The following is a 26,640-nucleotide window of genomic DNA, read 5'->3' as shown; positions in this document are numbered from 1 at the left end:
GTCAGAATTAATTCTAAAGTCATTTTTATAGCAAAATATTAGTTTAAGTAAAGAATACCCTGTGAGCAAATGATATCAATGCATGTGAATGTGTCAGTAATAAACATTTGTCAGGGGTTAGATCTTTTTATATAGAAAGATGTTCTCTCCAGTTAACAAGCATGGGAGCTCTGAGTTGTATATCCTGAATTCCCACATCCCTCACTGCAAGGTTCTGTGAGGTTCAAATGAAAAAATGTAGGCAAGTACATCACACAATAGCTGGGGACAAAATTTATTAGAATATGTCTGGGTCATCTTTCTTACCATTTCACTCTTTTATTAATAAAAGATTTCCTGGCTGTTTGGGGTGTAGAATGGATATAATGAGCAGAGAGAGACTAGAATGAGAGACGGGGCAGACAGGAAGATTCTTGCTTGGCCAGTTATCAGGTCCCTTCCAAAGTGAAGAATTTAGTAATAGTTGAAGGTTAAGAAAGCAAACAGAAACCAGAGACTAATCAACCAAATGACAAATAGATAGGGTAGAAAAAGAGGATGGGGGAGGGAGAAGGGGAGGGACAAAGGGAGGTAGTAGGGAGTGAAATTGATCAAATTATATTATGTGCAATATGGAATATGCCACAATTAAAAACCCTATTCTGCATAATTAATATATGCCAATTAAAAAATAAATAGGGATGGGGGTGTTGCCAGAAAAGGTATATAGGCTGAGGTATGGGAGAGAATTTTAGGGTTTGAGGGTGGTCTGCTCCAGAATGGCTGTGGACTATTGCAGAAAAAGAGGGAGGGAGGGAGCTTTAATGAGTTAATTGCAGTATTACCTGGATACCTCATAATATTCTTTGTCAAATGCCAGCAAAATCTACATTTGTTTTAATTACTCTTGCCAGATGGACTATTGCTCATAATAGAAACTCTATGCAGAGTTTAAGCCACTTGAGGACCCAGAAACTATTCCTTTTATGACAAACTCTAGAGCTACAAGCCTGTTATTGACATCATATGTACCCATCCCTGTATATCAATTTTTGTAAGCTCCTATGAAGCTCCACATATGAGTTCATCACATGCAACCAGATTTGAAGTCCCAATTCAGGCTTAAATGGAGATCCTATAAACATATAGGAAGTAATTTTCTTGATGTTGAATCAAGTACATTTTGAAAGAGATTTCATTATTTTGAAATTGAAAAACATGACAAAACAAATGCCTGATAAATGAAAATAAATACAATTTTTTTTTTGGCCTTGCATAGTAGACAAACACACTCTATAAAATAATGAGGCCAGGCGTGGCAGGCCACACCTGTAATCTCAGCAATTCAGGAGGCTGAGGCAGGAAGATCACAAATTCAAGGACAGTCTCGGCACGTTAGGAAGACCTTGTCTTGAAATAAAAATAAAAAAGACTGGGATGTAGCTCAGTGGTAAAGCGCATCTGATTCAGTCCCCAGTACCACAAGAAAGAAAGAAAGAAAAAACAAACAATAAAGTAGGTTGTACAACACAACAGGTTGTGTTGTTATACCACTATAAGTGTCCACAGTCTTGGAAGAAAGTCTCTGTGAGATAAAAGAGGAGGGCATAACTCATGTGTTGAGAAGAGATTGTTTTGTAAGGAGAGGACTTGGGTCCCTACCTTCAGAGAAAATTTGGCTTTTACTAAATACTGAGGAAAATAATCCACATGGAAGAAGAAACACATTAAGTAATCATTCTTGCTTCATTTAATTCTAAGAATGACTCTAAAAGGCAGATGTGTTTGTTTCTTGTCCCTTCCCTTCTCTCTCCTTCTAGTTCCCTGGTTTTTCTGTGGGGGATTCACTTTAGCCACAATGTTTGAGAAGACTAATAACTCAGGGTAACCTGTGACGGCCTCGTGTTCACTCCTTGCCCCTGGCCACAGTGATGATTCATGGACAGGCACCTAACTAAATTCAGGTCAACAAGTAAAAGAGATTCCAGAATCTGTGCAAGGCTCTTTATTTTCTTTGATGGAGAGGTAACATTTAGAAGCTCAGATGCCATCTTACTACTACAAGGGTAGAGTTTGGAGATGCCATGCTGAGGGGCAGGGTGTATGAAGATAGTCACTAGAGAGATAGAGAAGCTAGGTCCTTCAGGGACATTCTTTGCACTGCTGGATCAATCTTTCCTGAAATCCATCCTGAATGTAGGTTTTTCCTTTACAAGGACAATAAACCCCTTCATTTGGTTAAATTAATTTGAATTTCCAGATAATTGCTATCAAAAGTTGCAAACTAACTGATAAAGAGGTACCTCCATTTTACAGAGGAGAAAACAGAAGTCCAGGAAGATTTCATTCTGCCCCAGATCACATAGATAGTGAGAGAGGTAAAGCAAAGATGCAAATTCAGCTGTTTCTGACTAGGTTTTTTTTTTTTTTTTGTTTTTGTTTTTGTTTTTTTTTAAGATGTACTGTGGTGTCCAAGAAGTTCTAAGAAGGTAGCAAATAACAGTGAGGGACTTCACCTTAAGGGTACATTGGTCCCTTAAGTTTTGTGTGTGTGTGTGTGTGTGTGTGTGTGTGTGTGTGTGTGATTTGAAAATTTGTTACTGAGTGGTTTGGAGTGTGACAGAGTGCACAAGGCCTGGGGGTTGCTACCCAACATGGAATTAAAATTGTTATTAGAAAATAGGGCAATAAATAAAAATTTGAGGCAGGCGCAGTGTTGCATGCCTACAATCCCAGCAGCTCAGGAAGCTGAGGTAGGAGGATTAAGAGTTCAAAGCCAGCCTTGGCAACTCAGGGAGGCCCTTAAGTAACTCAGTGAGACCTTGTCTCTAAATACCATATAAAAAGGGGTATTTTATATGGTATTATATAATACCAAATAAAATGTGACTCAGTGGTTAAGTGCCCCTGGGTTCAATCCCTGGTACCAAAAAAAAAAAAAAAAAAAAAAAAAAAAAAATTTGAGACTAGAGTTTTACATAATGAACCCAAATTCCTAGTTATTTTAAGCACTTGTATGAAGTAGGCAAAAACCTGATCTTCTACATCCATCCTAACTTGTCTAACTTCCCACTACTCCCTTTCATGAGTCCTTGGCTACAGCCGAACCTTCCTGCCAGCAATGCTTCCTTCATGATTTCCCAACTCTCTCACTTTCTTCATGCTCCTCCCTCTGACCTAAACTCCACTTCTCTCTTTCTCTTTGTTTGCCTTATTCCTGTTCATAGCTTCATTGTTCTTCAAGCCTTTGCCCATCTCATCAGCTGGAAATAATCTTTCTCTTTGTGAACTTTAACATTTAACGTGTACCCATCCTGTGGCCCTTTACCACATCCCCAGCCCTTGATTATATTTTATTTAGAGACAGTCTCACTGAGTTGCTAAGTGCCTTGCTAATCTGCTGAAACTGGCTTTGAATCCTCAATCCTCCTGCCTCAGCTTCCCAAATTGCTGGGATTATGGGTGTGGGCTACTATGCCTGCATTGTGTGTCTTATTTACCCACAAAGACTGCACATTTTTAGGCCTGAATACCCGTTTGGTTCATCCTTGACTCCTTTGCAAGAATCTAGCATGATGCCTTGTATATCAAAGGTACTTAGAATTTTTTGAGCTAATGAAGGGTGATGGATGGATGAATTCAATCCCAAATGTGTGATACAAGTCCTGTTTTACAACAGGATACAAAGCAGCTTTATAAAAACTCTATCACAGAAGTAGACAAGTTTTGAGCCCATATTATGATTTTAATCTTGGAAATTTACTCTCTCCTTTTCAGTTCCTTTATTTAGTTAGATATTATATAATTCTCACCCAGAGTTCATAGCTATTTTGCCGATTTATAACTCACAATGTAATCAACTTGAATAAGTCATCTTTATTGTGGACACCCACATTAACCAGAAAAACCATGGCCATGTAGGGAGATTTGATTTGTAGCCAAATCCCCTTATATCCTCTTGAAAAAATCTGGCAGAAATCCAACTGCTCAAGTTAAATAGACATTTAGCCACACTGTGCATTAGATATGCCTGGTAACCTCAGAAAAATACATTTGAATAGAAGTGCTGGCTAAAGTACTATGACTGTAGGACAGAACAAAAACTTTTACTTGAAAGCAACCATAATCATTGCACTTTTGTATAGTGTATATTTGACATGCATTTGATTTTTAAGCCTATAAAAAATTCCAAAAGATCTGCTATATTATTTATCAGGAAATAACTATGCTTTAAAAATATTATTCAAAACAAATTAAAGACAGACCTTTTTTTTACCTCCATCCCTCCCTTTTTTGGCTGGGGGGGTACTCCAAACCAGTGGTCATTTTGACATTATGTCAAAATAAATTTTATCACAAAATTTAAACATTCTAACCTAGGATTCATGGTAATACCTGTACTTTTACTGCCTATTGAACTAACATTTTCTCTTTGCAGTGTGCATTTAACAAGAAAATTGCTTTCTTGGGTCAAGGACAGAAAACCTTTTTTCACTCCAATTTTTAATTCCAATTTCTCCTCTCTTGGCACCTTGACACACACACACACACACACACACACTTTCTACAGTTTCTTTGGTTTGGAAGTAATTTACTAAGGACTAGCAGTTCTTCCTCAGTAGTATGCAAATCCAGGACTGTTCTTAACCACAATAGCCACCTTCCCTTTTAGGATAATTTTGGTGGGAATATCCTCTGATACTCCAGCAAGCCCTGGAGTGTAGGGGAACCAAGAGAGGGTTTAATTCTTAAGGTTTCTTATATATTTTTCAAATTAAATTATATTTCTAGGCCCAACATTACTCTAATAGATATAATTTAGGCACCCTCTGGTGGTCAATAGAACACAACTGATTCTCCTAAACATTAATTTCTTTAAGCTTAATGACCAATTTTATAATTTATGGCATAAATATTCTTTTTCTCTTCATAAATAGCTTTGTGGTCTAAATAAATGTTCAAGGCAAATGCTACCTTAGTTACCAGTATGTATATGGCTTTGTACTTTGAAGGCCATACAAATACCAGGTAAAGTGTTAAGCCAGAAAGTCTGAGGTAAAAGAGGAGCAAAAACTCACCCAAACTAAGTGTTTAAGGAAAACATTATTGAAAAACAGCCCTGGTTACCCCGCTTCAAAAAAACAACCAGACCCCAAATTCACTTAAAACAAATTCACACAAAGGAAACAAATTCAACTGATAACATAAATATAGGATAGAGAGAATGTCACATATTGTTACTATGTAAATAAATAATTTTAACCTTAATTGGTGTAACTGAGGAATGGAAAATGTTTCTATCACATTAGTAGAAATACTGCTGTGTAATTTTTTATTCAACAGCAAACTTGTGCACTATTTTGGGAACTGTGCTAATAGCACTGGTATTCCTAGTGTTAAAGCTGTGTTGACATGATAAAGTGCTATAATTTTAACTTGTTATTGTGAGGCAGAACTGCCTCATTAATTTCTGCTTCATTCAAAACTGAGGAACAAATCAATGTTTACCAATGGGAATGAAGCTAAATGAGCAACAAAAGAAAAATCTAAAACACTTGTGATAAGTCATTAGCTTAAGATGTAGAAAAACAATTTTAAAGGATTGTCTAAGTTCTGTTTAGTCAACAAAATTTAAATAAAAATGAGAAACTGTCTTAGTAAATTTAAAATGGATTGTTCACTGCATACATTTCATTTTAATCCTGTTAAACCTGAAAATGGTTGCTCTCTGTACAATAAATGCAACATTATTAGTATAACAGACTGAAGATGAAACAGCAGAATCAATGCATTAATAAAATATGACTTCTTTATTACTTGGGTATTTATGAACTTTAGATATATCAGCACTCTACATATACTAAAGATTCAAATAAAAATGTCTTGTTTTATCCGTAATCCAGTTAAAGATTTTAAAATACTGCAGAATGGCAGATAAACCTAAAAGGGATGGAAGTGATAATTTAATCCTGTCCTTTCATTTTACCAATGACAGGGAACCAAAAAGAGTAAATTATTTGTTTAAAAATCTAACAACTAGTTAGTAATAGAGCAAACAAATATCGGCCTTATACTTTCCTGTTACACACAAAATTAAATCTTTGAATGAAAACAAAAATGTTTTGAAAAGTCAATACATTCTTTGACCCCCCCCTTTTTAAAATAAACTGAAGTCTCCACCCATAATAATCACTTCTAAGTAGTTAACGCCCTTCCTTACATTGAATCTGTCACTGAAAGGCTATTGCTTCATTTCCAGCTAAGTGAGTAAAGAAACACCTTCATATCCTCCCTGTATAGTGTAAAATTATAAAAACCAATACTATTTTCAAGACAGAGCACTTTGATCAAGATAGAAAGCAATTTGTCAGACCATCAAATCATTTGGAAGTCAATTGAAGGCATCTCTTATGGAAAGCTAGATGTTTTAAAAAGATACGTAGCAACATTCACTTTGTATTGTTTCAGATTGTACACTACAAACAGCTCTGTGTGAGTTTTGGGTGTGGAGGACTTGTATAGATAAGAGGAAGGGTGGGGGTCCCCACTTCAGTCTAAGCTGGGTCTATCCCTAGAATTCAGCTTTGGCCATATTTAGAACCAATGCCTGGCTGTACTATGGGGAAGCAAGTCTGAGCAAAGGACAGTTAATCCCCCGCCCCCAAGTCATCCCCAGGAGAATTCCCCAACAGACAGGGAGAACTCCCCAAGAGCTCTGACACCCAAAACTTTGAGGCTCAGGAACCTCTCTAACAGAGCTGAACCAAAAAATAAAGTACTTTTCCCTTTTAAACCTGGCTGGACATGTAGTTCTGAGTAGAAGAGCATGTGAATAAAGTCTCTTTGGGAAAAGATGCAATTTCCCAAACTTCAAGACCCAAACATGTAAAGTGGCTGAGGACAAAATATCCCCCTTGCTACTCTACTTCTAATACTAAACAGATTTTTCCTTTTAAATTCAAACCATGCAAGTTTTAAATTGGTGGGGGATGGAGGGTAGAGAAGCCCAAGATTTTCCTATTAGTTCTGCTACTAAATAGGCACACACATTTGGGAAAATCTCTTAACCACTGGGCCCTCCGTTTTTCAAATCTGTAAATCAAGGGAATTTGGTCCTGTCCTGTCCAAAATTCCATGATTCTATGTGAAAGACTTTTCATTTGTTTGTTTGTTTGGTACTAGGGATTGAACCCAGGGATGCTAAACCACTGAGCTGGATCCCTTTTTATGTATTTATTTTGAGACAGTCTCACTAAGTTGCTTAAGACTTTGATATATTGCTGAAGATGGTTTTGAATTTGTGATCTTCCTGCCTCAGCCTCTCTAGTTGCTGGGATTAAAGGTGTGTGTCACCACTCCTGGCTGTGAATTTTTAAAAAACAAATTTTAAAAGTCAAAACTTTCTGAGATTACAAAGGATAGCTGGGGAATATAACATAGGGCTCCTGAATAAATCCCCCTGAAATTGTGCAAGAATTCCTATCCTTCTAGGAAGAGGGATAATATTTCCATTAGAGTCTCAAAGAGAAATTAGGTCCTCCAAAAGGTTGAAGACCACCGGTAGATATAGCAAATGGAGCCTTCAGTTTTTTATTCACCTGGTTGCAGAGTAGATCAGCAGCAATCTTTACATGGTTATAAAATCTATGCTACAAAGCTTTCTTCGGTTTCCATTTATCTTTATGAGCTGTGTGCCATTTTCCATGAGCAAAAAGCCTGTTTAAAATCCAGTCCTTTTTCTTTAAAGACTTAAAATTCTGGGGAATTAAGATTAATTTTTACGTCAATGACTAAAGCAAAGTCAATTTACATCTGAAAATTTCAAGCACACAGCATCTTAAACATTTGCCTATTCATGCTGAATTATTTTATTATTTCTTTTTCTTTTCTTTTTTCTTTCTTTCTTTCTTTTTTTTTTTTTTTTTAGTTAGCTGACTTGAAACAAAAGGCTTGCCCCTCCTTTCAACCCGCTTTTCTTTTTCTTCTGATGCTTGGATCTGCTGTGAAATGATGATGAATTAACTGTGGCTTTATTTGAAGTAATAATTACCATTTTTATAAAGATTTGATCCCCAGGATACATTAACTAGAAGATATTTATCTAATATTCTTTAAAGAATTAGGTGAAAATGAGAGAAAGGAGGAAAATGACATTAGGGAACCCAAGGAACTGAAAGAGGGAAAATGCATGTAGGAAGAAATAAGAACCGAAGAGAAAATCTACATGATTATATACCAAAATTGTATAACGTCTCTAAGAAAAGAAACAAGGGGAAAAAAAAGAGAATTTCTTAAGTAGGGAACAATGATAGTAATTAAAGAATACTGACTTTTTGAATACATTAAATGAAAACGATGAAAAACATCATAACTGAGCTTTCCAGGAACATCTTTTGGCTGATAATATCAAGGCGTTATACGGCTCCTCATTATTTAAAGCAAAGACAGGCGAGAAAACATCACAGAAAAAAAGATGTTGCCAGTGATTATCAGATAAATACCAAAAGCTCAGGGGAACCATCTTTTGTGGCAGAGGAATGCCAATTGTAAGGAATGCTAATTTTTCTTTAGACAATATCAAAGAGGTCTAATGTAGAAAAAAGAAAATTAGCTTTAAGCATCTGCCTCCTAAATTATTTTAGGTAATCCCAGATGCTTTATAAGCGACTCCTGTTTCCTCATGTATGACAATCCGATCACAACTAGTCCTGGCGGTTCCTAAATCCTAACGTGGAGGAAAGTAACATTCAGAGCCTTGATCCGCGCCAGGCTGCCTTCCCCAGCGCTGCAGCTTGAGGTCACAGGCTCCAGTCTGTTAACCCTGGGGACGCCAGAAGACACGTATCCTCAAACGAACCCGGTCCCCAGAAGACCCTGCCTGGGTGCTTGTCTTCATGAAGCATCCTCCAGTGACTTCTGCTTTCGAGTAACAGTTCATCTTTTCTCCGCGCCTCCTCAAATCCCATTCAAGAAAGCCTGGGATTTCAGCTAAATCGCACGCCGCCCCGCCCCACCCCGACTCCGGGCCGCGGCCTCTAGGGGGGCGCGGGCGGGTCCTCGCAACCCTGGGGAGGAGGGCGCGCCCCCGCGCCCCGCGCGCGCCCGTTGTCATGGGAACGCACTCGGCCCTGCCGCCAGAGGGGCAGGCGGGAGGAGGCGAAGTGGCCGAGCTCGTGGGAGACGCTATCGCAAGATGGCGTCTGCGAGGCCGCGGGATGCGGAGTGAGCGCGCCCCGCCGGGGGCTCTGCGAGGCTGCTCTGCTCCCGCCGCCGCCGCCGCCGCCGCCGCCACTGCGGCGCCGCCTCCCTGCCGGCCACTGCGCCGCGGCCAAGCCTCTCCGCCTCGCAGGTATCGCCGCCAGCGCGCTCGCCCCGCATAGTAGTCAGATGGCAGCGACAAGTGCCGGCTCGTCAAGGGCTAGCGGGGCTCCCTTCGTTCGGGTGCGCCCAACAATAACGCGTGCATAACTTTTTCTTGCAGCGGCCCCCAGCGTCCGGGCCTGCAGCTTCTCCTGCCACGCCCCTCGGCCACCCGCTCCCTCCGAGGTGTGAGCGCGTCAGGCCGATGCGGTGATCTCTGGCCCGCCTGGGAGGAGCGCGTGGACTGGCGGGCGGAGGCGAGCAGGCGGCGAGCGCCTTTACAATGGCCCTGACCCTGTTTGGTAAGTGTGCTCCTCTCCCTTCCCGCGCCGCCGCAGGTGGGCCGCGCCCCGCGGCTGGGGGCCCGGCGCCCCGGGAGGGGCGCAGCGCGCAGTGTCGGGCGCCTGCCGGGGCAGCGGAGTTACGGCTCCCGGAGCGCGGGGCTGGCTCCCTCGCGCCTCTCCCATTGTTTCCTCTCCAGGCAGGGCCGATGGGCGTGTGCTCCCCTGGCCAATTCTGGCCTGGGAGGCTCTGAGGTCCTGGGTATTTTGTAAACGCACCATGATAAGATGCCAACTTGGGAGCGAAGTTGTCTAGTTGTTTCTAGACCTACCTGTCCCAAGTCGGTAAATAAAGATCCTGGAAAGTTTATTTATTATGAACAAGATGTCTGAGCATCCCCAACCTCCCTAGAATTACCCAATGCGTGTGTTGCTTCCTGTTGGATTGTTGGGGGATTTTTTTTTGGGGGGGGGGGTTTGGTATATTACATTGGAAACAATAATTTGTGAATTTAGTGTTAGTTAAAATGGAAGGTGGTCACTCTAACGAATGAGATCAGACAGAAGAAAGTTGGTTACTGGAAGATAACTGTAACCAAGAGAATATTTTCGCGTATTCATTAGGAAAGCAGTGTTATTATTGTGATGTAATTACTGCAACACTATTGTTTCAGTGGCTAAGATTTCAAGGTGTTTTTTTCCTCATGATTTGCAGTGACAGTGGACTAGGAAGGACTGAGAAGATACATTGTTTCCTTTATAAAAACAGATTGTATTACCTTACTTCAAGAAAACTCAGCATGTGAAAATTTAGACGAAGTATTGAGCTTTCCAAAGAAGCAAGGATTAATGATATGCAATGGTAGCTACAAGGACACAGTCTTAGTTATTCACAGTATCAAGTTTCCAGTTAAGTTTTAATTATGTCATTTAACCAGGCACATTAGAGGTGTTACATACCTTAAATGCTTTTTGATATAAATATCTCAAAGCGAATTAAGCTGCTGGTATCAGTGTTACCTTTATTTTCTCTTCGGAAAATAAACTCCCTCTGTTGTTATCCAATACCTTGTATCTAATCTGTATTATTTAGTGGAAACCATTTCCTTAAATGTGGACTTCTGTGTGCAAAAGTTAAAAATGATGGCTCTACTCGTAATTGATATTTTTTTTTGAGAAGCTGTTATAGCTAATTAGCAACTGTTGTAAGATTTCCAATGGATTTCTCTTTGAAACTATTTCTAATCCATTTTTCTTCCTGAAGAGATATTTTGCATTTTTAAGATTTGTTTTCAAAAGTAAGATTTACAAATCAAGCACTTTTAGAATGCTGACATTCCTGATGAATAAAACAGATAAATTGGGGAAGATAATGCTGTCTTAAAAGTAAATTTCAAGCCTTTACCCAGGTGGAGATGAGGAAATAAAACACATGGAATCTGACCTAGAGAAGAAAGTATAAGAACCTGCTCCCACCCTTCTGAATAAATAAACTGTCTTTAAAATTCTAAAGTCCACTTAAGGAAAATAGAATTCCATTTACAAAATTTACTTTGTTATGATGAGAGAACATGTCTGTGTTATGAAGCAAATTACACTTGTGAACAGAAGATGTTAGAGCAGCAGCTGGGTTTTGTTTGTTTGTTTGTTTGTTTTTGGTTATGGGATTGAACTCAGGCGCACTCTACCACTGAGCCACACCCCCAGCCCTACTTTGTATTTTATTTAGAGATAGAATCTCATCCAGTTGCTTAATGCCTGAATGTTGCTGAGGCTGGCTTTGAAATTTGTATCCTCCTGTCTCAGCCTCCCCAGCTGCTGGGATTACAGGCATGTGCCACCACGCCCAGCAGAGCAGCAGTTTTTAAGTGCAGTTGTAGATCACTGGTTGTTCATCTGGATGTCTGTTATTAAAAATGAAGATTCCTTTACCCAAAAACCTGAGGAAGAGGATTTTAAAGGGACTCCCCTTGTTTCTCTTATGTATCCTCACATTTGAATATCATTGAATTGAAGACAAATATTAGAAGATTTGATTTAACTTGCCCAACTCGTTATTTGTGTGTGTGTGTGTGTGTGTGTGTGTGTGTGTGTAGGGAGATACACAAGGGTGAGAAGAAATGGATTTGATTTTAGATCTTACTATCTTTAACCAGTTGGTCTTGGTCAGAAGCACCTCATGTTCCTTTATAGTTATTTTGTTTGTGGGGGTGTGTGTGGGGGTGCCGGACCTTTATATTTACTTATAATGAGGAGCAATGAGATGATACAGTTCTGTGAGATGGTGACAAGAAGCTCGATGAATGTGATCTGTCAGTCATGAAATCACAGCTCAACAATTTCCACCTATGGCTCCCTGCCAGGTTATCTTGCGTATCTTGATTATATTAAGTAGCATAGGGCAACAATAGACTATAGTCTAGTTCCCTGCTTTGTGTTTGACATTTCCATTCAGGCTTTTTATAAGTGTAAGGAATGCTCTTTTTGTAGGAAGTTAGTGAAAGTTAACTTAGTTTTAAAAAGTGAGTGCCTCGCCTCTAAAACTACCTAATTCATATACACTTAATTGTTTTTACTTGATAAGTGCAAAAACTGAAAGGCTTATTAAGTTGAAGAGTTTAGACCATCTGTCAATCTATTAGTCATCTTTATTGTTTAACATATTTTAATGCAAATTATGTTTTATTCTTTGATGGAAGAATCAGACTGAAGTGTTTCATGATTTTATGGTCTTATTTTGGGCATTGAAAATGTGCACCTTTGAAAGCTCAAAGATTTGAAACCATTTTTAATATAGTTTTAAAATCACCATCTCAAAAATTTTCCAAATTAATTCAGACTTCACTCACTCATTTTGCTTTTCTGTCAATACGCGTCTATTTGCAGTAGATGCATTCCTTGTCTTAATGCTAAATACTGATGATACTTCATAGTTTTTTTTCCATAACTATAGTGAATGCACCTAATTCATTACCTGATTCCATACAGTTAGCGGTACTAACTACCTAATTCCATGTAGGCTTTGTTGAAACTTCCGGGGTAGTACCTATTCCCTAGTAATTATTGGGATGATAGAAAAGTCTGTGATCATCTAACTTAGGATTTTTTAGCTGATGTACTTGACAGAGGTCCCGATTGCCCACGCCAGTAGATCCTTAGCTGGTAGAGTTGGGTGAGTAAGCATTTTGCCAGTCATCCTGTGGCAAGAATTTCTGTCATGAAGCTGTGGTTTATAGCTGTGACCAACTGATGAGTTTGGGGACTAAGATCCCCAAGCTAACTGAACCATGAATAATACTCTTCTCTATCTGAGTAGAGTTAGCTCTGGCATTCCCCCACCCTACCCCTGCTTCTTCTCTTATTACCTTTTAGTCACCATCATTACTGTTTTGGGTCAATTCTAATATTTATGATTTTTCTGTAGTGTCTTCCCATCTTTTCTCAGACCCTCTGCCATAAAAGCATTTTCATTATCTTCATTCAGTATTTATTACTACCCTGACAAGGTTTCCTGTCCATGTCTTTGTAAAGATTTTTTGTAGCAATCAGATGGCAGTGGCACATTTCTGCGACAAAGTTAAGAAATTTTCTGATTTCCCATATCTGACTGTACCAAAATTTATTTTCAAAAAGACAAGTCAGCTGAACAGTTTTCAGTTTGATTTATTTGACCAAAAGCTAATATTAAAGGAAACTGCTGCTTGACTACTCTCTCTGCTGACATTTTTATTTTTCAGTTCCAAAGAATATGAGAAGGTGGCCCAGTAGTGAGAGCCCATCTACCTTTCTCTGAACGTTCTATCTTTTTAGCTGTCATCAAAATCACCATCCTGCAGGTGCACACCTATAATCTCCACTACTTGGGAGGCTGATCCAGGTCAACCTGAGCAATTTAGCAAGACCCTGTCTCAAAAAAAAAAAAAAAAAAAAAAAAAATTAAAAGGACAGGATATGTAGCTCAGTGGTAAAGTGCCCCTGGATTCAGTTGTTAGTACCAATAAATAAATTGATTAATTAAAAATCAAAAGGTCTGGGGATGCATCTCAGTTATAAAGCACCCCTAGGTTCAGTCCTCACTACAGAAGAAAAGAAAAACAAAACCAGTAAAAACACCATCCTTAATTAAATAATTGTCAGCATTCTTCTCTTACCAGTCTAGTCAAACACTTAATATGTCAGCTTTAATGTCTTTAAAATGTGGAGATCTGGTACCAGGGAAGAGTGATAATGTTAAAGGAATATTGGTGATACAGTATTTTGAGTCATTTCTGTCCTTGCAGATTACCATAGTATAAGTAACCTAATCTTTGAAGATAGAAGATAATGATATGCATAATTATACATTTGACATATTTTTAAAGAAAGAGTTTTAACTTTTTTAGATTAGATTTTGCCTGCCTTTCATAAAAAAAAGTCACCCCGCAGCCTTGTTGTACCCATGAAAATTTAATACTAGAGATATTATACTATATATCTGCACATAGACTGTATGCATGTCAACTGTACACATAAAAGGAGTAAGGTTTTTGACTTTCAGAAACCTCCTGCATCTTTTTACACTATTTTAAAGCAACTATAAGAATATTAGGCAGAAAATTACTGTTAGGTCATACTTTATATATCATAATAACAGTTCTAAAGGAATGACATTAGTAAAATGTTATACTTTTTGTCTTATCAGATTAGTTTACCTTAGGAATCAATAGTTTGCTATTATTGGGAGAACAGCCATTAATAAAGGGGATCGAGGGTGTAGTTTTTTTGTTTTGTCTGTTTTTTTCAAAAAACTGATACGTAAGCTAAATGAAGTCACTGTCACTGAACATTCTATGTGAATTTAACTCAAGATAAGTCCTTGAGACTGGTCTAATTGAGTAATTAGCTATAGTCATTCTTACATAGAAAAATTTTTCATAAACTTCAAAACAAGATAAGAAGAAACAGGAGAGTGTGAGCATATTTTACATTTATTCATTTTGAATAAAAAAATCAGCTCTGACAAAATTACTAATTTATGTTACTAATTTGGCACCTAATTTTATAAAAGCGAATGCTTTTTGGAATATATTAAAAACCACTGCATTGTACACTTTAAAAGGGTGAATTTTATAGTATGTGAATCATATCTCAATTAAGCCATATTTAGTAGAGAATCATCTGAGCTTAAAAAAAAGTTTAAAGGAACATTTACTATAAACTATAAAAAAAAGAAAAGAAAAAAAGAGAAAATTCTAGTTTTAAAAGAATCCAAGAATCTTTTAGAGTATTTGAGTTTTAAGAAAGTTTTTTTATCCTCTTTTGTTCACCAGAGAACAAAAAGCTTTTAATTAAAAGTTGATAGATAAAAGTGTTTTAGAATGGGTGTTTTAAATCGAGAAAAGTAAGTACTACTTGGGAAGAGTTAATGCCGACAATTGAGTAATTTGTGGGAGAAGGGAAGATGAGTCAGGCCAGGCCAGTTGCCAGCTGCTCAGTGGTGTGGCTTTAGGCCACCTCATTGTTTAAATTCAGCTTCACTAAAAGTTGTTCCTTTCTTTTTCCACTTTTTACCTTTCAGTTTCACTGGACCACATGTATTTTATGTTGTAAGGCAAACTGAAAAAGGATATAGTCTAAAAACCATCTCTACTTGAATAGATTTTTAGGACCACAGACTTGACATTTCACAAGCTACATGGTCTTTTAGGCTCTTTAAATGGCTAATCTTTCCTAATTTTCTCATTTCTTCCTTTAGCACATATTTTCAGCTCATACAGTAAGTTCTTTCTGTTTTAGACCTTTTATGTAGAACTTTGTCACTGTTTCCTAGCTCCTAATAGCTGGGAAATTACCTCGGTAGAGGTGACTTTAGGATTTGAGGTAGCTTAGAACAGGCAGCAGCTGAGTGCTGCAGATATCCATATGAGGGATACTTGACTGAATGGTTTCCCCTGCAATACTTTCATGGTTAATGAGTTTTACAACATTAAAGTTAGAAAGTGTGATTTTTAGCATGTTACCTAAAAGGAATACTTTGCTAAATATAGATGAAAATCTTCATAAAACATGACACAATTTCTCTACTGAAGATCTTAAAGAGGTCAGACATAGGGCAAGCATTTTGATTGAGGGAGTTATGCTGTAAATGAAAAGAAAGTAGAAGTTTTGTTTAGAGGGCAAGGTGTTACTAAGAAGGGCTTGTAAGAGAGGAGGTATAAAAAGCAAAACAGTACTGAAAAAGCACATTCTGGGTTGGGGAGGAAATGGATGATACCAGTAAGTGAGCGAAAGGAGACCCATGAGTAGTGCTGTTTGATATTTTTATTGAGTGGTAGCTCTGAGGTGTGGGATGTGCTTTCCTGTTTTGTGATTTGTTTACTTGCCTGTTTGATGGGTTTTTATTAAGTATCTAATATGTACCATGTATGTATTAGTTCCTTCCTTCAAGGAAATTGTATTTGCAGTGGGAGGGAGAAAGAGAACTAAAACTTTATATAGTGTCAGGTGGCAAGTGCTGAGAAGAAAAATAAAGCAGAGTGAGAGTTATGGGGGTACTTCTATCTCAGAGTGGTCAGGGAAGGCAGAGGTAGCAGATGAGGACAGAGAGGCAAATGGGGGAGAAGGTCACAGATTCTCTAGGACCCTCTGAATCATGGTTAAGTTCTTTAGACTTTCCTCTGAGATGGGAAGCTTATGCAGGATGATCCTTCTACAGATGACAGTGCAGTGGAAAGAGCTTGAATTTTGGAGTAAGAGCTGCACTTAAACCTTTCCTTGCTGAGTGTCTACTATATATATATTCTCATCTCAGTTTTCTTATATGTAAACAGGGGCTATTCTCTTATATTTATGTAGAAGTAAATGAGATTGTGTATATAAGGTTCTTAGAATAGTGGTTGAAAATACATAGTTAATATTGTCACCAATGTTATTGTTACTAAAAATATAAACAAAGATCTAAGATACTTCATTTACTTGTTGATTTTTGTAGTCCTGGGTATGGAACCTTGGGCCCTGAGTATGCTGGGCAAGGCTCTAGTACTGAGTCACATTCCCAGTCCCTCTCCATTTGTTTTAACAAGTCTGTTGATCATTGCTGCAATATTTCTGGGTATGTGAGTGACTAAAAATGTGCCCTGTGTTATTGTGATCTTGTCTGAGAATGCTCTGGTGAAGACCAGGATCAGGCTAATCACAGGAAAGATCAGATTTCTGTGATAGTGCTAGCCACTGTGACACTTTTGTTGCCCCCTAAAAATGTAAAAAAATATACCAACCAGCAGGCAATGCTTACTTCTTCTTTGGGAGGTAATCCAGGCCAGATGCACAACTTTTCCTTCTGCCAGTTTGTTTGTTGAGTGAATAAATGGATGAACAAAGAATAAACACATAATGGCATATCATTCTGTACTCATAACCTGTGAACAACCTTGAATCAATGTAAATATTTGCTTTCATTTATCTTTTTTCCTTTATTCCTTTATTTTCCTTTTCCTTTATTATATTTGTCTTGACTATAATCCTCCGTTGAACCCTATTATGGTTTAGATAGTAGGTGTCCCCCAAAAGCTCATGTGTGAGAATGCAAGAGCATTCGAAATGAAATGATTGGGTTAGAGAGCCTTAACCTAATTGGTGCATTACTCCACTTAGGATTAACGAGGTGGTAACTGTGGGCAGGTGGGGTGTGACTGAGGAGGTGGGTCACTGGGGTTGTGCCTTTGGGGCTTATATTGTTGAGTGGAGCTCTCTCTCTGCTTCCTGATTATCATGTCCTGAGCTGCTTTCCTCTGCCATGGTGTTTTATACCACCTTGTGCCCTTCTGCCATGGTGTTTTATACCATCTTGTGCCCAGAGCCATGGAACTGGCTGGCTGTGGACAGAGACCTCTAAAACTGTGGGTGACAAATAAACTTTTCCTTGTTAGGTCTTTTGGTCGCAGCAGCAAAAGTGCTGACTAAAACAGGCACTTAAACCTACTTCTTAGAAATGGTTAGTTTAACAATTCACTTCCCTATTTAAAATTGATTGATGGTGCTTCCCCATTCCATTAAGTTCATATTCCCTAGTTTGCCTATAAGCTGTCAAGATAGGACCCCTTCTTGTTCTGGCTTTATCTCTCACCATCTCCCCCTTAGAGTCTCTGCTTTAGCCATACTGAATTACTTGAAGTTTCCAGAAAGAATTTTCTCTGTGTGCCTTTGGTACCATCATTTCCCTAGCTCTCCTTTGCTCTCACTTGTTTCAACACATCTTCCAATAACTCAGTATGAATACTCATCTCTTCTGAGTAGCTTTCCTTTGTCAGTTACCCTTTTTCTCCATCCATAGTGCCTTATATACATCTCTGCCCTAGCATCTGTCAAGTGGTGATATAATGGATAGTTTAAATTTTTTTGTTTCCTGACTTAGGTGAAGCTCCCTCATGAGAAGCTATGCATACCTTCTTTATCCTTAACCATCAATGTCTGATGATGCCAGTTACTCAACAAATGTTTGAATGAATGGTGGAAATTGTGGAGTCTACTGTAGCTCTTATATTTGGGAGTTAATTATCAGGTCCAAATTCTTATGTTATACACCCTGTATTTTCCTTTCATTTTTTTTTTTTTCGTTTTGTTTTTTGATTCAGAAGCATGCCATTCTGTCATCTTGTGGTTCCATACTCTATGGTGTATTCCTCAACTGCAAGTTCAGTACCTTGAATAGAATGGAGATCCCTCTGGGAGCATAGTCTTTGAGGTTTAACTATAATACTATTAACAACCAGCAGATGTTTCTAAATTATTTGTCATAATTATGTAACAAATTCTACTTCATTAAACTATTGTTCATTTTCATTTTAGTAGTGCAAAAAAATTGCACATAAATTAGCTTGGTTTGTTCATGTTTTACCCTCACATTAGGGAACATAATCAGATTGAATAGGAATTTAGTATGAAAATGGCTAACTTAACCTTTTAGAGGTCTGAAAATAAAAAAAAGTATAATCTTTAATAAAAATAAGTTTGTGTGCTACATGGACATTCCCACTAGTTTTCATTTGTTTACCAGAAGAGCATACATAAACAACATTCATATTTATAAGTGGACCAAAGAAGACTTTTATGCCTCTTGTTCTTGCAAGAAGAATTAGTGGTGATTTATGAAAAGATTCAGCATAAAAAGATGGAAAATAATTAGTATGAGAATTTGTTTTTCTCTGTCTTGATAGTTTTTTCCTTTCTGGATTATTTCCTTTCCTCTGGATCATTTCTCTCTGATTACAACCATGCTTTGCAATTCCATGTGATAAACCCTTTCCTCAACTTTGGTTTCACCATAAGTACCAACATGACTTATTAATGCCTTTCCTATTGCCAAAAGTTTGTGGAAAGACCAGTCTCTATGTCCCACCACCATTTTCTGCATGCTTGACGTAACCCATGTCTTCCATCTCTTTCTAACCAAAGTGCCCCAGAGAGCAGTGTTTTATCATAGTTACTTATTCGTGTTTTGTGAATGTCATTCATCCCTAGTGAAAAGAGAAGCTGACAGCTGTTAAAGAAAAAAATCTCGTCACTTGTTAAAATAGCAAGGAAGATTTTATTGAAGATGATCATGATAAGTGTTAATGCTGTTGTAACAGGAGAGTTAACATACAGAGACAAAGCAGTTTGAGGGGATAGTGGATGGAGAGTTACTAAGGGGAAACATTAAGGGCCGGGGGAATTCTTGCTAACCTGACCTAACAGTATTCTTGTTGAGGGCAGGGGAACCTGATCAAATATTAGTGGTGGGGGAGGAGGAATTAGCTTAGCTATCAAGCCCAGCACAGCAACTCACCCCTGTAATTCCAGCTACTCAAGAAGCTGAGGCGAGAGGCTAGCCTCAGCAACCTAGTGAGACCCCGTCTCAAAGTAGAAAATAAAAAGGACAGTGTGTCTTTGAGTGTTAGAGCGCCCTGGGTTCTATCCCCAGTACTGCAGGAGGGTAGGGGGAGGAAGATTAGACATCAAGAGTGGTCAAGGGGTTGGGGAGATAGCTCAGTCGGTAGAGTGCTTGCCCTGCAAGCACAAGGCCCTGGGTTCGATCCCCAGCATCCAAAAAAAAAAAAAGTGATCAGCTATCAGAGGTGGGGGCGGATTTAGTAGGTGTAGCAGGTTCCTTGCAAAGACTGGGCTATGCAGGCCTGGCAAGGACCAGGGTCAGTGTCGAGGTCTGTTAGAGAAGAGGACCCAGAGGAACCTGACTAAAGTTTGGTCAGGAGAGCATCTTGTCATAATTGTCACCTGATATTTTGCTTCTGTTCAACTGGAAGTGCTTTGTCAATTAATAGCCAGCATCCAGTGGTGCTTTCTTAGTTCTCATATTTAATCTTTCTGCACTATTTGATATTTTTGATAGTCTCTTTTATCTTGAAATTTTTTTTGTTTTGTTTTCCTCTTATTTCAAGGCATTGTGTTTCATCATTTCTTAGTGCTTTTCAGAAGTGACCTTCCTTTCTCTCTTGGAAGTACATAGGCTTTAACGGTGAGCACAATGTGAATGACTCCCACCTCCATCTCCAGCCCCCTTCTTCATAGGCTCCAGGTCTCTCTCTGGATTTCCTCTGGACACTCTAACCTTAAAGCCTTACTGCTCATTCTTCTGTCTTTTGCTTGCCTCTGATAACTGGTCAGCTGCTAGCTCTTGCAGATGGTTTTTGCAAGACTCTCACACCTATTTCTTTTTCTATTTTCAACTTTATGACTCTGTCCTTCCTTTCTGTACCCACATGCCTCTGTCCACTCCCTGCCACTTATTAGAAGATATCCCTTCATCTTCTGAGTTATCATTTTTATTTGTAATGCATTCTTTTCATAGCAATTCTATACCTTATCTTTGTCATATCTTTTCTGGGCTGATGGCTTCTCTAAGGTAAGGTCTGTGTCTTTCTCATTTTTGTAGTCCATTTAATACTTGAACTTGGCACAGTGATTCACATACAGTAGTGCTCAAAAAATATTTAAGTGAATAAAATGGCTTTCAAACCATGGTACTTCGGTAGTTTGTACTCAGAGTAAAAATGTTAACCATTCTTTAGATTTTTAAAATTAATTTGTTATGCTTTAACTGAGTTAACAATAGTTTTTATCTTAGAATTTTCATATATTGTTTTGTTGCCCAGTTATCTTGTAAGTTTGTAAGTATATACATTTTAGTTTGTTAACAGGTACATCTATTACTGTGGGCTTTGTTGCTCTTGTCAGCATAATTTTTTTCCCAAATGTTTATGGTGAAATTATAGTAGATTTATACTATTTTATGTCTTGTAAAAACCTCTTTATACTTTCAAAGCAGAGAAGGGACAATAAACAGTATCTGCATACACAGGGTTTGTTAATCCAGGTTGACAGGCTTGCCCCTTTAATGTTGCCAAGTGTCCAGTACTCGATTGGCAGTAAACTTCCTTCTGGAAAGATCTTGCTGAATGTAAAAATGATGAAAGCTTCTGATTTGATAACTGTTCTCTGTTCTTCTAGATTTTTTTTTAGATCATTAACAGGAAGATGGTGAAGGGAAATACTTTCTATTAAGTCTCTTGGGTGTTTCTGTTTGTTTATTTGTAATACTGGGTATTAGACCCAGGGCCTTACACATGGTAGCAGGCACTCTGCCACTGAGCTGCATCTCCAGTCTTTTTAATTTTATTTTGAGACAGGATCTCACAAGTTGTGCAGGCTGGCCTCCAACTTGTGATCCTTTTGCCTCAGCCTCTTGAATAACTACCATGCTGGTCTTGAGTCTCCTTTTCAGAAGACAATAGGTTAGCTAGGTTCTTAGGATATTTGAAGATTAGTCCTCTGCTTAAAAATTGGCTTTTAAGCTTTTTTTGTTGTTGTTATTTTATTTATTTATTTATTTATTTATTTATTTATTTATTTATTTATTTTTGCAAATGTAAACACATTTATTAGTTTATTTGGTTTACATCTGAACAATGTTTACATTTTTCTATTTAGAACACTTTTTACTAACCTTAGCAATAATGGAAACTACTTGAAGTAAATAGGGATTTAAGTAAAAACACAAAAGGGTATTTGATATCACAAAAAATACCTTCAGCCTAATACAGTGAAGCTAGTAAAAAATTAAAGATTGCATTTTATGTAGATTAACAAAAACCTTAGTGAAACATATTTGGCTTCAAGATAAATGATTTTAAAAACTTATAACAAGCGGGGTGCAGCAGCACATACCTCCCAGAGGCTTGGAGGCTGAGGCAGGAGGATCACAAGTTCAATACCAGCCTCAGCAGTTTGGCAAGGCCTAACCAATTTAGCAAGACCCTGTTAAAATAAAACAAAAAGTGCTGGGAATTTGGCTCCATGGGTTTTGGGTTCCATCTTTGGTACCAAACAAACAAACAAGCAGAAAACCTATCATGATACCAGCAAAAAAGTTAAATCATTAAGTTATATTTATTTTTATTTCCACATTTTTTAGTTGGTGCATTATACTTATACATAATGGTGGAATTTTTGTTACATATTCATATAGATACATAATGTAACAAGATATTTGGCCAATGTCACTCCCCTGCACTTTCCCCCTCCCTTGTCTCCTCCTGTCACTGGTCCCTTTCCTCTGTTCTACTAATTTCCCTTAGATTTTCATAAGGTTGCCCCACTTCCCCTTTCTTTCCCTTTTTTCTCTCTAGCTTCCACATGTAAGAGAAAATGTATGACCCCTCAGGAGTTTGGCTTATTTAACTTAATGTTCTCAAGTTCCATCCATTTTCCTGTAAATGCTGTAATTTCATTCTTCTTTATAGCTGGATAAAACTCCATTGTATGTGTGCCATATATATATATATATATATATATATGGCACACATTCTTTGTCCCTTCATCCATTAGTGGACACCTAGGCTGGTTCCACAGTTTGGCTGTTGTGAATTGTGCTGCTGTAAACATGGGTATGCATGTATTGCTGTAGTATGCTGACTTTAATTCTTTAGGATATATACCAAGGATTGGTATAGCAGGATCACATTGTAGTTCTGTTCTTAGTCTTTTGAGGAACCTGCATACTGATTTCCATAGTGGTTGTACTCATTTGCAATTCCACAAGCAGTATGAAAGTGTTCCTTTTTTTCCACATCTTCTTCAGCATTTATTATTATTTATATTCTCGATGACTGCCATTTTGACTGATATGAGATGCAATGTCAGTGTGATTTTGATTTGCATTTCCCTAATTGTTAATGATTTTGAACATTTTTTTATTTGTTTGTTGGCCATTTTTTGGGGGGAGGGGATTGAACTCAGGGGCACTTGACCACTGAGCCCTATTTTGTATTTTATTTAGAGACAGGGTCTCACTGAGTTGCCTAGTGCCTCACTTTTGCTGAGGCTGACTTTGAACTCACAATCCCCCTGCCTCAGCCTCCCAGCCACTGGGATTACAGGCCTGCACCACAGCACTGGCTTTTGTTGGACTTTTTTTTAAAAAAGTTTTTTAGTTGTAGATGAACACAATACCTTTATTTTATTTAATTAGTTTATGTGGTGCTGAGGATTGAACCCATTGGTTTCACACTTTCTAGGCAAGCACTCTAGCACTGAGCTACCGCTGCAGCCCTTGTTGGCTATTTTTATTTTTTTTGAGATGTGTCTTTTTTGTTGTTGTTTGTTTTTGGTACCAGGGATTGAACCCTGTGGTGCTTAACCACTGAACCACATCCCCAACTCTTTTTTATATTTTACCTAGAAACAAGGGTCTCACTGAGTTGCTTTAGGACCTCTCTAAGTCGCTGAGGCTGGCTTTGAACTCTGTATCCTCCTGCCTCAGCCTCCTGAGCCACTGGGTTTACAGGTGAAGAACCCATTTGTTAATTGGGTTATTTTATTTATTTTTGGTATTAAGTATTTTGAGTTTTGTATATTCTAGATAGTCTCTGTCAGGAGGGCAGCTAGCAAAGATTTTCTCTCTTTCTGTAGGTTCTCTTTTCACATTCTTAATTGTTTCCTTTGCTGTGCAGAAGCTTTTTAATTTGATGTCATCCCATTTATTAACTCTTGGCATTATTTCCTGAGATTTAGGGGTCCTATTGAGAAGGTCATTGCCTGTGCCTATGTGCTGGATTGTTGATCCTGTGTTTTCTTCTAGGAGTTGCATAGTTTCTGGTCTAATTCCTAGGTTTTTGATCCATTTTGAGTTGATTTTTAAAAAGTGTTCTTAATGTTGCTGAAGAAAAGTTACTAAGCAATGGCTCAAAATCTCATATTAATGACTTTTTTCAGAATGTGCTGGAATATGTTAAACTGTGACCTCTAAAGAATGGTAAACTCAATGGTTTATAGGACATTTCACCTATTTCTTATAATATTTCATTTAATTGTGAAAAAATTTTGATGAAATTCACTTTGCTATTTCTGTAAGTTGTTTTTGGTAATAATTACTTTTTCAATCTTAGGATGGCATTTATTAGTTTTCTAAGATTAGGATGTTATAAAGATGGTCATTATGTATGTACAGAGTCGTTAAAAATACAATTCATGAGTTTTTCTTAATCATAATGTTTATATAACTTTGAGGTTATATTCCTTGAATGAGAAATTATCTGAAAAGAGGAAAAAAGGACAAATTATTTCAAAAGGACAAGAAAAGGGAATAAGATAGATTTATTGTATAGTAATTAAAAAAAAAATGGAAAAGGAGGAAACACATTGTTGTACAGCGGGAAGCCTGGAAGAACACTTTGAGGCCTGTCATTTTGAATTTTTCAGACAGGTGGAAGTAATTCTCTGGTGAGCCATGAGACTATTTTGCCTCCCACTCCACATCTGCTGTTCCTGGGTCTGTCCAGACAGAGGAGCTCTTGCTCTCTTTTCATAGTTTTTCTCAGTCTCTCTCCCCTTGACCTTCTCTGACAGACACACAGCCCCCCACCTGCCCTGCCCCAAGTGTTCCAGCTTCAAGCAGGTTGGGGGACAGAGCACTGATTGTACGTTTATTTCCCAGGACTTGTTCCTTTGGGGTGAGACCTCATTTAACTCAGATACCTTTAAAAAAAAAAATAGATATATGTATATTTTTAGTTTGTGGATGGATTTATTTATTTTTATGTGGTGCTGAGGATTGAACCCAGTGTCTCACATGCGCTAGGCAAGCGCTCTACCACTGAGCTACAGCCCCAGCTCTCAGATGCCTTTGACTTCTCTCCTCTCTCCTCTAATCAAGACTTTTCTCCTTTTATCTTTTTTTTTTTTTTTTTTTTTTTTTTTTTTTTTTTTTAAGTACAATAATTGACCTTAGGGAGAACAGAAGCATTTGAAAAATTTACAACTGTTTTTAAAAATAATTTTAGCTAATTAAAAGTTGATAAGAATCTCAACAGAAAATGTCCAACATCTTGTAATGAGCTATTTTCATTATCAGGGGAAGAAGGAAAATTGATGTATGTTAAGTTTAAAAAGATACGTCCCAAAGTAGTTTTCTCATAGGGTATTTAAAATAAATGTGAAATTTTAATATATTGTCTGCTGTGTATTGTAGCTGTGCCAGTTGCCATAATTAGGTGGCAAGTTACAATTTTTAAAAATTGACATTTATCTTGCTGAGGCAGGAGGCCAGTCTTGTCAATTTAGCAAGACCTTGTCTCAAAATAAAAAACAAAATGAACTACTCACGTAGCTTAGTGATAAAGTGTCCCTGGGTTCGATCCCCAGTATCCCCCTCTATGCACACACAAATTGACATCTTTTAAAATTTAAGTAGGCTCCCAGCATAAATAAATAAATTGTATTTAATGAATAAACCCTAGATTGAGGGACCAAGACTTTATAGTAGGTGAATTTCATCCAATGTTATTGAACAATTACAGCAGTTTTTAATAATTACTATTGAACAGTACTTTTTCAAACTTACAATTTTAAGGCAGATTTAAGAGTAACAATGTAAACTAAAATGAATGATGTCTATTATTTTAAACCCTCATGTTCTATATTTCAAGTCTATGTCTCTAGTTTTTGACAATCTGGAACTTTTTCCTAATTACAAAAATTATGCCTTGTTAATGTTGTAAACTTGGAAGAACTGGTATGTTTATACTGTTATCACTTTTATAGTGTTTCTTTTCTAAAGAGCTCAAATCAATGATGACTTTTAATAGGCTTCCCATTTGATTCACAGCCCCTGAGAAAGCTGCTACAGAATAATATCTATCATATTATTGCCAGGCAATTAAATATATTTGTTAATATATAATAAATAATCAATTATAAAGCACTAAGAAAAAATCGTTAGTGACACAAAACGGTATCATTCTCTGTGCTGATTTTATTGAAATATGGGAGGCTGTAGACAATTAAAAGTGCTACCAAATCTTAGATCAACTTACACTTAGTCAAAATAATGTTTTCCCCCCATTTCCTCCCAAGTATTTAGTCTTTTTCCCCCCTCTATTCTCTCATAAAGAAAATTTCAAACAATAGCACAGATCTCCTCAGTTCTTCCAATCATAGGCAGGCAGAGCAGAAAGCTGTCTCAAAGTTTTATATTTCAACATTTAAAAAAGGCGAACACTTTATAAACCTTCAGGCTTGGCTGCATCACCAGTCAATAGCAGAACTGGGATTAAGCTCCATTTAAGAAGAAAACTGGGGAAGCCAGGTGTGGTGATGCATGTCTTTAATCATGGCGATTTAGGAGATGGAGGATGGAGGATTGCAAGTTTGAGGGAGGATTGCAAGTTTGAGGCCAGCCTTAGCAATTTAGTGAAACCCTGTCTCAAAATAAAAGGGCTGGGATGTGGCTCAGTGGTAAAGCCCTTCTGGGTTCAATCCCCAGTACCCAAAAGAAAACTGGGAAAGAATCCTCAAGCAGTTACTGTAACATCTTATGGTATAATCTTGGATGCTATTGTGTGGTTTCCCTTTTCACTCCCAAAGAAGAGTTTCTGGAAAAAGAGCCATGAAGAAAAAATTAGTGGAGTTAGAAAAAAATATAAGATAGGGTCACAAGTCAGATGTTTATAGTGGGCAGATAGGTAACATAGACAATAGGGAATGTTCA

At 37.8% G+C, this 26,640-nt stretch overlaps 1 protein-coding gene across 2 annotated transcripts in view; it reads left to right on the top strand.

Annotated features, from left to right (window-relative positions):
* The first annotated feature begins 9,107 nt into the window (after nucleotides 1-9,107).
* Nucleotides 9,108-26,640, top strand: part of CHN1 (chimerin 1) — a 169,317-nt gene continuing 151,784 nt past the window's right edge. The window contains exons 1-2 of one of the 2 annotated variants that reach the window (XM_079135043.1): nucleotides 9,108-9,328; nucleotides 9,461-9,641. In XM_079135043.1, the coding sequence (XP_078991169.1) occupies nucleotides 9,623-9,641 (19 nt within the window). In that variant the 5' untranslated portion in view covers nucleotides 9,108-9,328; nucleotides 9,461-9,622. The remainder of the gene's footprint in view (nucleotides 9,329-9,460; nucleotides 9,642-26,640) is intronic. The other variant, XM_079135042.1, reaches the window with a different exon arrangement.

Source organism: Sciurus vulgaris (assembly GCF_902686455.1).
Source record: "Sciurus vulgaris genome assembly, chromosome: 3".
In the NCBI taxonomy this organism is placed as follows: Eukaryota; Metazoa; Chordata; class Mammalia; order Rodentia; family Sciuridae; genus Sciurus; species Sciurus vulgaris.
Note: the sequence above shows the minus strand (reverse complement) of the source record. Positions and strands in the feature narration are given on the sequence as shown.